At 37.5% G+C, this 12,390-nt stretch overlaps 1 protein-coding gene across 1 annotated transcript in view; it reads left to right on the plus strand.

Annotated features, from left to right (window-relative positions):
• Nucleotides 1-12,390, plus strand: part of LOC116993226 (MDM2 binding protein) — a 33,442-nt gene that overhangs the window by 13,246 nt on the left and 7,806 nt on the right. The window contains exons 14-20 of the mRNA XM_033053637.1: nucleotides 1,301-1,465; nucleotides 1,819-1,912; nucleotides 3,548-3,703; nucleotides 5,921-6,016; nucleotides 9,086-9,352; nucleotides 10,545-10,776; nucleotides 11,870-11,983. Coding sequence (XP_032909528.1) covers nucleotides 1,301-1,465; nucleotides 1,819-1,912; nucleotides 3,548-3,703; nucleotides 5,921-6,016; nucleotides 9,086-9,352; nucleotides 10,545-10,776; nucleotides 11,870-11,983 — 1,124 coding nt within the window. The remainder of the gene's footprint in view (nucleotides 1-1,300; nucleotides 1,466-1,818; nucleotides 1,913-3,547; nucleotides 3,704-5,920; nucleotides 6,017-9,085; nucleotides 9,353-10,544; nucleotides 10,777-11,869; nucleotides 11,984-12,390) is intronic.

The raw sequence follows: 12,390 nt of genomic DNA on the forward strand, positions 1-12,390 counted from the left end.
AGTAATGGGAAAACTCTGATAGTTCTCAAACTAGTCTTCAAAAGGTCTTTATTTCAAATTGGATGGGATGGCTCACCTTACAAAACTGAAGTTGTTTGACAACCAAAGTGTGTTGATCACTTTGTGAAGAAATAGCAGAAGTTTAAAAAAAACTTTTGAGGTACAGCCATGATTGTCTGTCAGATAATGGAAAGGACAACACTGAATTAGTGTTAGTGGTTGTTACATGAATACTCTGAATTTTTGAGGATAGCATTGAAATGATTTGATGCAATTCTGTGATGATTTCCCCAAAATCCTTTACTGCTGGATATGCCTTCTACAAAAATAAGAATTCTGGTTTGGGTTTTTCAGCTTTTTAAAATTTTATTCTTTCTTTGAAAAGTCTTAAGCAGCAGAGGAAAACTATGCATTAGAGATTTGTTAGATTTATCATGATGCATCATTCATAATAAAAACTTGAAGGGTCATCCTCCTTAGATTTTTATGACTTTGAAGAGAAGTACATTTGAGTGTCCTGATTTTTTTCCATTTTAAGTCCATTGCTTGAAGAGACTCAATTAAAAGAAAAAATGCCTCAGAGAGATTGGCTGGCTTATTGAAAATGGCATGCTGTGGAGGTAATTTAACTGTATTATCATTAACAGAATAGCAGCTTAAAGAAAGCAAGATTTCTGTAGGTTGTCTTGTCTCCCACCCCACACACCCTGCTAACTTGCAGTCATTCTCAGATTCCTGTCTGCTTCAACACTGAGGCTGGCTGGGCCTGCTTAAGAGCTTGTGTTTTAGTTTCTTTTGAGTTGGGTCACCCATTTCCATTAAGGGACTTGTGTAGGAGCAGTTGGGATTCACTGATTGTCCTAAATCATACCAGAATTTCCTGATCCTTGATATTATGACCAAAGAGACCAGAACAGGCTGTCAGTTATACTGGAGCCACACTCCTGCAACAGCAGTAGAAACAGGTGGGTGGGAGGCTCTGCAGACTGGAGTCCTTCACTTTTAGTCTCAGCAAGTCCAGGTGTTTGTCTCTGGGGGATTCAAACCTGGATATACTCAGAAATGCATCTATCCAGAAGTTAAAGGACTGTGATCATGTGTGACTTCAGCTATTCACTAGTGTTTTTTCACTTGTCTTTGGAATAAACCACCCATGTCTTACTTACAATAGTAAGTGTCAAGTAACTTACTTGTGTTAGTGGTTTTGGGTGGGGATTTTCTTGTGTAATTGTTTTTTAGCAAGCTCCCGTTGTTTTTTCTTACTTAGCAGATGCAGTACCTTTTATTTTTTCTTTTATAGAGAGAAAGGAATTGACCAAGCAGCCTGCAGTTATTTCTACCAGTGAGTTTAAAAGCTTATTAAAACTCACAAGAGAATGTTTTATGGACCTATGCAACACTATTCTTCCTAAACCAGTTTTACAGAAGGTCAACAATAAAACCAGGTCATGCACAGTGACGTGTGGTAAGTAATTTTATTTACAAAATATGCTGTTTACTTTGGATGTTTCTTCATACTGGTCATCAGTCTTTTACTAAAAGGACTAAAGTCTTTTTACCAAAAGAAGAAAACACAGAAGGAAAAGTAAAGTAGCTTTCTAGGCTTATTTTGCAAACTGAAATTACCCTTGCATTACCTATTTCCTTTTTCTTCTTTGACCAAAAAATGTCCAGAAAATGTTTCTGATTGCATCACCAGACAGATTTTTATTTAGATACTTTACAAGATATGCATTGAGGAATATCTGTATATGAATGACTATTTCTTTAAGGAATAAGATTCTTTATTTAGGGTTATCCAATATGTGTTTCTTGCAGAGCCTGGTTTCATAGAGCCAAATCCATTGGAGTGGCCAGAAAGACACGTTCTTCAGAATTTGGAAAACTTTGAAAAAAACAAACAAAAAATGAGGTAATAATGAAATATTGGGGATTTTCTTTCGAGTAGCCATTGAACTTTACTATAGAGGAACTTTATATGTTGATAAACATTGTATAAACTGTTTTCACACATAGTGATAATCTTTCAAAGAAAGTATTGCTTAAGGCTAAAACGATTTTTCTTTTGATTTACAAAGGTGTAATTTCTTGGTATTTAAAGAAGTATTATTTTGATTTTTGTTGAATAAATGCAACTGGAAGCTAGCTAAAAGTAGAGTAGTTCTTAAACTAGATTTCCAAAATGGCACTTCTAGAAAATAGTAGCCATGGTAGGAAAACATACAAAAGTTCTTTCTCCCAACATACCCTAAGAGAGATAATTCAGCTGTTTTTGTCAACATGTTCAATGTGTTCTAATCTCCTCATACTCCCTAAGTAGTCAGTACTTAATGTCATACATCAAGTAATTTTGAAGTCAAAGAACCTATTGGTTTTATGTTTGAAATTTATATTTAGCTGTGTTTTGCCTTCAGTGCTGTTCAAATGAAACCCATAGATCTTAGTGTCACTTAAGACAGCCTGTTGATTTCAGTTTAGCTCTCACTTTATATAAGACTTGTCAAGGAATGTTTAGGTTGGAGATTAGAAAAAGGTTCTTCACCCAGAAGGTGTTTGGGCACTGGAACAGCCCCCCAGGGAAATGGTCACAGCACCAGCCTGACACAGCTCAAGAAGGGTTTGGACAGTGCTCTCAGGCACAGGGTGTGACTCTTGGGGATGCTGCTGTGCAGGGCCAGGAGTTGAACTCAATAATCCTTATGGTCCCTTCCAACTCAGCATATTCTGTGATTCTGTGACTTAATGGTCTTTGGTGGTGTTAATGTTCTTGCTGACAGACCTGTAGAGCCAAGTGTCCAACTGCCCTTTTCTAAGTCACTTCCATCCTATTTCTCTCTTTCAAGTACCATAGTTGACCATGGCTTAGATTGGAGCTCTGCATGTGATAAATTCTCACTTTCTCATGGTGGTATCATCATCATCACCATCATCATCAGTCATCATTATTATTATGGGCTTTTGTTTGTCAAACAGGCAGCATTCTTCCTTTTAATTAGCTGTTGAGGAGCTTCCTGAAGGACCTTAGTGTTACATAGTCAATGTTTATTTTATTACTCATAATATGAACTATAATCTTTTTTATCTTGCATCAGGATACAATGTGTTACTTAACAGTAGAAAAGGGAGAACTTTGATATACTTGATTGAAGACACAAAAAAAAGAGTGGAGAGTTGCATGCAGTCGTGGGCTTATAGTTCCTTTCCAGTATATTGTGTATTTTTTTTTAATGGGAACTAACTTTTGGTCCTAAAACAGAAATAAAAGGTTAATAATCATCTTCCCATGTTGTATTTCATAAGCAAACTAAATTATTAAAGAAATTATTTTCTTCAGTCGAATTTAGAGAATTTGCACCAATTATCATGTTCTTTTTCATGAACATTTGTGTGAATGTTCTCAAGGAGCAACTTTCTTCATTTTACTTTGGTACTAGTGTAATTTCTCCAGAGTAGCAATGATTTAATATCTTTTTAAATACCATGAGTTTATTTAAAAAAAGGAAGAAAAAAATCTTAGATTGGTCTTTGCTTGCTTCCTTTTTTCCAGAGTTCCTCTGTTTGCACATTCATCTGAGCAGTTGCTGGGACATAAGGACAGCCAGAGGGAGTCCCTGACGCTGCTGGATGCTAAAGAGCTGCTGAAATATTTCACCCCAGAAGGGCTGCCCGTGGGGGATCTCCAGCCTCTCCAAGTTCCCAAGCGGTATGATCAGCAGGATAAAGCCACTGAACTCAGAGTTGATTTAGGGGATGTAAATAAGGCTGGAGTGGGAGTCACAGAATGGCCTGACTGGATTGGAATTTATAACTTGCAACATCCTTACATCACATGCCTGCCAGTGAAATCAACTGTTTTGGTCTCCTGTCAGTATTGCTATTTAGTTCTTTCAGAATCTGAAATGGCTGGAGATGATGGTCTTGGTCCTAGGTGTTTAAATAACAAAATAATCACCTGAACCACAAATGTGTTCCTGGTAGAGCTCTGCCAAGCTGCTGCTGCCCCTATGTCTCCATTTCAAAAAGAGTATTTCTATTAAAGCAGAAGCTACTGTGGTAGAGTTTTAGGTTTTTTTGGTGGGATTTTTCAGTGAAGGGGAGTCTAGGTGGGAAGACAAAACAAGAAAAGGAGATTGCTGAGCCTATTTAATTGTTTGTCTCCTGTAATGCTTTTTGTGTGGTAAAGTGCTTCTTGAAGGAAATTTATAGCAGCTTTGGAAGTATTCATTCTTAGTGTGCCTGCTGGTAAGTATTAGTATATTAACCACTGCTTTTTCAGTAGGAAGATAAATACATGGAGTAATTTTCAGGATCTGAACATCTGTTAGATTTAAGGCCAGACTCTATAGTAGTTACAGTGTTTGTAGAAGCAGAGCCTGTTCTATTTGTGCAGTATGTCACAGAGTGCTAGGTAAGCAAGACAGTCTTTGCAGTCGCTACAACTTATTTGTTGACCTTTTCAATACTGAATAATAGAAACTATGATGCAATTATTTGATACAACCCTTGATCCTTTTTCAGACATCAAGTGCTTGTGAGAGGGAAAGGTTCTGTAGTGTTTTGGATCTTCTATAGGATTTTTGAGATTTCTGTGAAATAGTTACTGAAGTTTTGAAACTAAACTTAATATGTTCTGAGTAGACAATTCAAGTAAACTAGAAAAAAATGCAGCAAAGATTTAAAATCTTCTGCTGGGTTGTTAATGAGTGCAGAGGATTTAGAATTTTGGCTAAAATATTTTCCTTCCATCTAGTTGTGTGGGAAAGAAGTGAATAATTTTTCCCTACAAAGATCTATTTTTCTAATCTTTGATTTTTTTCAAAGCCTTCAGAGAAGCACTGTAGCATAGAATACCTTGAGTGTCTTGAATGATTTGCTTTGAGCTACAGATGAGTGAGATCTTAATTTGAATCGAGTCCAGCAGAACACTACTCTGAGCTGCTTGCTCCCCTAGCAGATGCTCTGAATAAATTCTCTGGAATAATGAGGAGCTTTGCACAGTAGGTGATTAAGAACAGTGAATACAGACCCAAGGATCTTTCTGACCAACAGAAGAATTCAAGAGATTTTGAGAGAGACTGGTGAATTAAAGGCATGTTCACTTGTTTTCCGAGTTAGAGCTTAGATAGAGGATTCATAGATCACAGTTTTGGATGACAGTCTTTATCATCTTGCTAGATTCAGGATCACATCTTTCCTGGATGTTTTTCTCAGATTATTCCAGTGCAAATGGTGCAGAGGCAGTCTATATGAATAAAATTTGAAGCAATGTGTAAGTTTCAGATTCTGTTACATCCTTGCCTTTGTCTCTCCCCTTCTTTAGAGATAAATGTCAGGGTATGTTGAAATCTGGCAGCAGGATCATTCTCTCTGCCTTGCTATGGCTTATTCTGTTGAAATATCTTCAAACAAATACACTTGTATGATTTAGCTGCAGAGAGTTACTAGCTGGAATTGAAATATGTCAGGAAACAAGACATTAAGTTCTGAAGTCTGGGAAAGATGAGTGTTAGGTGAGACAACAACTTGAAGCTAAAGGGAAAGAATTCACTACTTATAGTGCATGTTTGAAAAGTGGGAGGTCACTTCCCAGTTCCTCTCAGTTCATTTACTACTCAGGTGTCCCATTGTGACACTGTGATATTTACCTAGTTTTAATGGTAAATTATTTAGAGCAGTGACCTTAACTGTCTAAGAAATGTCTAAGAGCTTCTGTAACAATAACAGTTCAGTAGGAATTAGCTGAACTTAAATTCTCACTTCAATAGAGATTTAATTTTCATTGATTCTTTATCCTAGGGGCTTAGCTGCAAGACTTGCTGTTTTGGTCTTCCTATGTCAAAGCACTTGTTTCTGATTTTTGGAAGTATAATTTATTCTAATGGTAATTGGTTAAAATAGATCTGTATTTTTCTTCTTTCAGTGAAAATGCATTTCTTTTGACACCAGAGCTTACTCCTCGAAAACTCAGAGGTTTGCCTTTTGAAAAAGCAGCTGGATGCCATTATCATGGACTAGAGTAAGTTTCCTGGCTTCTTTTCCCAGATTTATTTTTTTAGCTTCCAGTCTAGGTATAATTAGAAATGTTTTAAGCAACATGTTAAGGGTATGTTAATTATGGTTTAAATTGCAACATTCCTGCCTTGATGGTAATGTAGAAACATTGAAGGTCTTTTTTTCTTAGTTGTACTGCTGAATCTATTCTCAGTGTCTCTGAAAATTTTAATTCAGCACTAAAAATGGCAAGGGAATTAGTACATATCAAGTTTCTAGAGAAGCACATGTTTTAAGTACATACATAGTTTCTGCTTTTCTATTTAATTGGAGACACTTTCAGGCTAATAGTCAAAAGGTTTGAGACCTTCTGTGATGCTGCTACCTGCCTGTTCAGGGAACCTGAAAACATCAGCATGCAAGAGTTAGTGGTAACAGTATCTAGAGGGATCCGTATGGTTAGGACTGTTACTTAATCTCAGCCAGCCAGCAATAGTTATTTGTCAAAGCAAAAAAATGGGCAAACTGTCACATAACGTAGCTGTATAAAAATAGTTTAGAAAATTACGAATCTTGACATTGAGGAGAAAAGGAAAAAGGCTATAGAAATGCTGGAGTAGATAATTAAACATAACTCTTCCAATGCAGACAGTCTTAGTGCAGTATATATTAAATGCAGTGGATACCAAGCATAGTTAGTTCAGTTTTTGTGCAAACTTCTGCTGCCTCCTGAAATCACATTATCAGATTATCAGAATGTGATTAACAGTGCTGCTGGTTGGTTTTTTCCCATGAATTTTAAAAATAATTTGGTTAAACCTGTGTTTAATATCTGGTAATTTTAGCCAGATTCTCTAGGGCAATGCAGCACTCCTATCTCTTTAGTTAACTCTTTTTCTAAGTGGTAACTCATAAGCCTGTTAACCTTTGTGGATTTGTAACAAGTGGCACAGAGAGGCAACTGAGTAGAAAAGAGAAATGCACATGGTAGGTATGGGAAGAAACCACTTGTCTGTCTGGTGCTATGTGGTATCTTCCTGCCCTGCCTGACCTCAGCAAGGAGTGTGCCTGAGAGATTTCAAAGGAGGCACAGCACAGCTCATGCTGTCTCTTCTTCCAGCAAAATATGACCAGTATAGACCACAGGGAAGCCTGGGTATTGTGGAGAGGAGGAAGATCCTGGCATATTAATATTGCAGGAGCAATGTGCTTAGCAGTATGGGAGGGAAGCAGAACAGTGAGAGGTAGTGTATGCCCAGAACATACTGTAACAAGAGTATAGTGTTATGGGGCAGATGTGTTTGGTACTAAGCAGTTTTCATCTGCCCAGCTGCTCTATTTGTATATGGAGGTAAAGTCTTGTCAAAAAAACAAGGAGTAGCAGTTATCATAGAATGGTTTGAGTTGAAAGGGACTTAAAAGGACATCTAGTTGCAGCCTCCATGCCATGGGCAGGGACACCAATATCCCACATCTTTTTCTCCAGAGCTGCTCTTAATTCACTTTTCACTCAGTCTGTATTTGTGCTAGCACCTTACCCAGGTGCAGGACCTTGCACTTGGCTGTGTTGAACCCCAAGGTTTGTACAGGGCCACCCCTCAAGCCTCTGGATGGGATCCCTTCCCTCTGGTGTTGGCCATGCTGCAGAGCTTGGTGTCCATGGCAAACTGCTTTCCTGAAGTCCAGGGATGAGCTTGCTGTGTGCTCTCCTTGCTGCCCTGAGCATCCCAAACTCCACTATTTAATGGTCACTGCAGCCATGGCTGCCCTTGACCTTCACATTCCTCACCACCCCCTCCTTGTTGGTGGCCACAAGGTCCAACACAGCCCCCCACCTCACTCGGAGAAGGAAGTTACCAGTGCATTCCAGGAACCTCCTGGATTGCCTCTGCTCTATGTATTGATCCTCCAACAGGTTGTTGGGGTGGCTGAAGTTCTCTGTGAAGACCAGGACTTGTGAATGTGAGGCTGTTCCTGTTTGTGATTAAATCAAATTTTTAGTGTAATGAACATGTGCCAGAACCTGGAGTGCTGTTTTACAAAGAGAAAGCAATTGCCATTAAAGCAGTGAGTAAAATGGCAATTTAACTTCCAAAGTTAAATAGATTTTATCTTTGTAGGGTATGTGACTACTCGGGGACAGAGAATATGAATAAGAAAATTAAATACCTTGAAATTCTTAAGTTAAGACAACTTACTTTCTTATCAGATAATGAGTTTGTCTAGTGGAAAGTCTTCCTCAACTGTGGAAATGGATTTATCAGCCAATTATTAGAAAAAATAATTTCTCCCTGAATATGAAAATGCTCTGAAGAAAGTAGGAACATCAGAACTAGCAATTTAACATGACTGCATGTTGAGAAATAAAAGTAAAGAATGTGTCTTGCATTCCTAAGAGTAGGAAACATTACTGAGCAGTTTGAAGGGTGGGCTGAGCAAGAGCTCAAAGTGCTCAAAACAATTTGCAACAAAGAGGCTGAAATAATGCAGGATTTACTGTTACCTTTCCCTGCACTACAGTAAATTACTGGGTGATGAAACACTGTTCTCTTGCAAGGAGTCCTGGAAATCATTTATACCAGAGAAAAGTTAGTCAAAATGCATTTTATGTTATCCCATGAGTATGTTTCACTGAGTTAGCACTGTTCATTTGTTATTTTTCAGCCCCACTGTAGTTAATACAGTTTGTTCTGTTAATTTGGTTAATTAGACCACTTGTTCATTGTAGTCAGTAGGAAGCTTTTGCTTGTTCTGTTTATCTCACTGTTTATCTCAGACAAAGCTAAAAGTTGCATTTCAGAGTTTGTTCAAGAAAAAAATTTCTGCTAATGTCCATGGAAATCTTATAAGAACAGGGTAAAGAACTGCAAATAGTATATAATCCAGCTTCTTTGTTGGAGTTGGACTTAAGAATAGCAAAATCCATCAGGCAAGTATTCATTTACTGGGCTGTTAAAAGTTGTCTTTCAGAACAGTACACCAGTTCAAACAGAAAAAAGTTTTCGAGTTCACATGACTGTCAAAAGTAAGTTTTTCTGACTGTAATAAAGCAGAGACTTTCTCTCACAGGTTTCTCACCCAATTTGAATTCTAGGTATTGTCTAGATAACAGAAGAGCCTTGGAGAGAGATGTGGGATATGCCGAACTTCAAACTCGCCTTATTCGCTATGAAACTCAGACTACTTGCACCAAGGAGTGCTGCCCTGTGCCACTTGTCTTGAGTCCTCTCCCATCTCCTGCAGTCTTGTCAGAGCCTGGAAGTGTCCCTGATGAAGAGTCTTTACAAAGCGAACTCAAAACAGAGACATCAAGGCTAAAACGCAGATCAAAAGACCTGGAGTACTTTTATCCCAAGAAAAGGTAATGCACTGAATAAAATGAATCTTTAGCATGAAATGTTTCAGTAGTCTCTTGTGAACTGCATCTTTTCTTTCATCTCAAAATGTTTTAGTGAAGCTATCTAGACAAATGTTCTAGTTGTTTAATCCCCTTCTGTCGGTTCATTTTTTTTCTCAAGTGTGATCTCTCATGGATGGCGTTAGATTAATCAAAACCACGCAGCACAGGCCCACTTTATTTAACAGATTTGGGGTTATATCTGGCAGTCTCAAGTGCCTTTGAAAAGATGACAGCCTCATCTAGGACTGAAACAGTCAGTGCTCCTGCACTACAAATAAAAACTAAAGGTTTAGAAAGCCAAGAATTGTACAAACAGAATAATTGAATTTCTAATCCAAAGGACTTCTGGCATAAGATGACCTACCAAAATTCATTCTTATTGTCAGCCTTGTTTATTAAAGTCTTTTCTGGAAGTTCAGTTTTTAAGATTTCCCTTTGTACCTTGTCCTCAGTCTGAAGATGTAAATTCTGTCACTGAAAAATAACTGCTAGGTAACTATTTCCAAATTCACTTTTTTGCTGTAATACTTCATTTCTTCCTTATTTCCAGTTTGATACTCTTTGCATTCTAATCACAATAAGCCTTTAACAGAGGTCTGGTTTTAGAAATATGCATATCTTTTTCAGCTTACTGAATAGTTAGAAAATATGTGATTATATTTGACATTTTGTAAATTGGAGTTTGGAGTTACTAATGCTCTTACAGTTGAAGGATCAAGGATTACAATGTTCCCATAGAATTATAATGCCTAACTTCCTGTAGTTAAAGATGACTTGTGACATTCCTATAGGGCCAAAAGAAATTAGATAGTTTCAAGAGTTTTTGTCTCATCCTAAGACTGGAGGTCAGTTCTCTTCCCAAGAGTTTTATTTTCTGAGTTACCTGATTTCTTCAATTTGTGTCTAAACCTTTTTAATCAGAGGTGCAATGGGTCTACATGTCAGAGCCAATCCAGTCAGCAGAGTGTTCTTATACAAAAAAAGTTACAGAACAGAATCCTGTCTTCCTGTCTGTGTTTTTAGGTGTTTGCAGGAATGCTCAGTACTTACTGCTCTAAAGCAGCCGCCTCTATAGCAGAAGCAATGGCACTAAAAGAGTCGATACAAAACCTGAAAGTTATTTTTATTGGGATTTTTTTATGATTCTTTCTAGGCTAACCAAATCTGAGAGTACAGACTCCCTCCTGTCTCAGGCAAGTGGAAGCAGCAGGAGTCAGTGTGCAGTTGCTGTGCTGAGGAAACGCTCTGAAAGATCCATTTCTGTGGCTGCAGTGCCATCGAAACTGCCCGGCCAAGCCCCCAGAGCAGCCACCAAGGCTGGCTCAGCTGCAGAGCCTGAGGCCTCCAAGCAAGACAAGGAATCCAGATCCCAGAAACACACAAGGGTAAAAATCTACCTCCTCCTCTTTGTGAAGAAGTATCTGTTTAACTTCTTTCCATGAGACTTGATTTGTAAAAACTTTTTTAACTCAAGGTGCACTATGTTCATCTGTATTTGTTATTGAATTTCATTCTGTTACTTGTGTAAGTGAACGCACTGAGGAGAGTGCTGCAGAAGCAAAGAATGAGAAAGTGTGAAAGGAAATTTTATCATGCCCAGGGAATTAAGACTGAGAGAAATAACAATGATGTATAAAAAAGGTTGAAATTAATATAAATTAATAGGAGTTTGAAATATAGATGATTATTAGAAAACCTAAAGGCACCAAAGGTATATATGTACTGGAATGGTCAAAGGCATTGTGGAGGAACAGACTATTCTGAGAATAAAGGAATGCAGTAGTTCTATAAACCCATTAATTATGATAGCAGTTAAAATAATTTGATGGAATAATGTTTAATTAATAGCTGTGTATATTAGGAATGCCTCTTCTAAAATACAATGCACTAGAGTGTTTTTGGCTTGGTGATACTAATTTTAAATTAATCCCAGGGTACAAGGAGAACACTGCAAGAGTGATAATGTACTGTCAAAGGCAAGTTGGAATGGTCCAAGAAAGCATAAATTATTGTGGCTCATTCAGACCTACAGCACAGTTTAAACATCTCTGATGTAAATAATGTCAGAGAAAAATTTCTAATGAGACTTTAGTGTCAGATTTTTATTTTTAAATATTTATGCATCAAACAAGAGAATATCAGTATAGCAAAAAGTGATCTTTATATATATATTATTTTGGAGAGAAAAAAGCCAAGATAATATTGACTTCTTTTTTATCATCCAAGCACCATGTGAATATTCATGATCCTTGACATGTAAGCATTTTCTAATTTTTTAAAATGAAGGAAATGGAAATGGATTGTTAAATGACTCTGCTCAAATTCAGGCAGTGAACTGATCACATTTGGAAATAGATTAAAGACAGGCAACACCACAAAAGATCAGGTTTTCTGGTTTGGGCTTTTTTGTTTTCCTTACGCAATTTTTCTTGTCAATAGTTGGGATAAGCTTCTGAGTGTGTTTCTTCTGTTTCCAAGATGCTGAAAGAGGTAGTTGCTAAGACTCTTCAGAAACATGGAATTGCAGAGGATCATAAGTGCTTTGCATCGTGCAGCCAGCGTCTATTTGAGATATCAAAATTCTACTTAAAGGTAACTAGAAGACACACTATTGCAGTTTGTTATTCTTAGTTAAGTGAAGCCACTCCTGAATAAAACTTGAGATAGCATGTGGGATATTCAGAGCTGATTGAGCTAATACTTCCCAGTGGTGTGTTAGTAGTGTGTGAATTGTATGGAGAAACCTTTGGACTTATGTCAAATGCAGAAGGTAGTTTTACAATATATTTTGATGAGGTTTTGCTTGTTTTGAAACCTTCTAAAGCAGTAACCTTTTATACATAGTGAAATAATATACTAAACCATGGGCCTGTTAGGTCAGGTCACTTTTAGAGCTGCAATAACTGAGGAAGCAATAGAGTATCTCCCAGCTGTAGCTGTGACAGCTCAGCTTCTCCCTTGTTCTAAGATTGTTGGCTAAATAAGTAGCTTACAGAACT

This window comes from Catharus ustulatus, chromosome 1 (genome assembly GCF_009819885.2).
Source record: "Catharus ustulatus isolate bCatUst1 chromosome 1, bCatUst1.pri.v2, whole genome shotgun sequence".
NCBI lineage: Eukaryota > Metazoa > Chordata > Aves > Passeriformes > Turdidae > Catharus > Catharus ustulatus.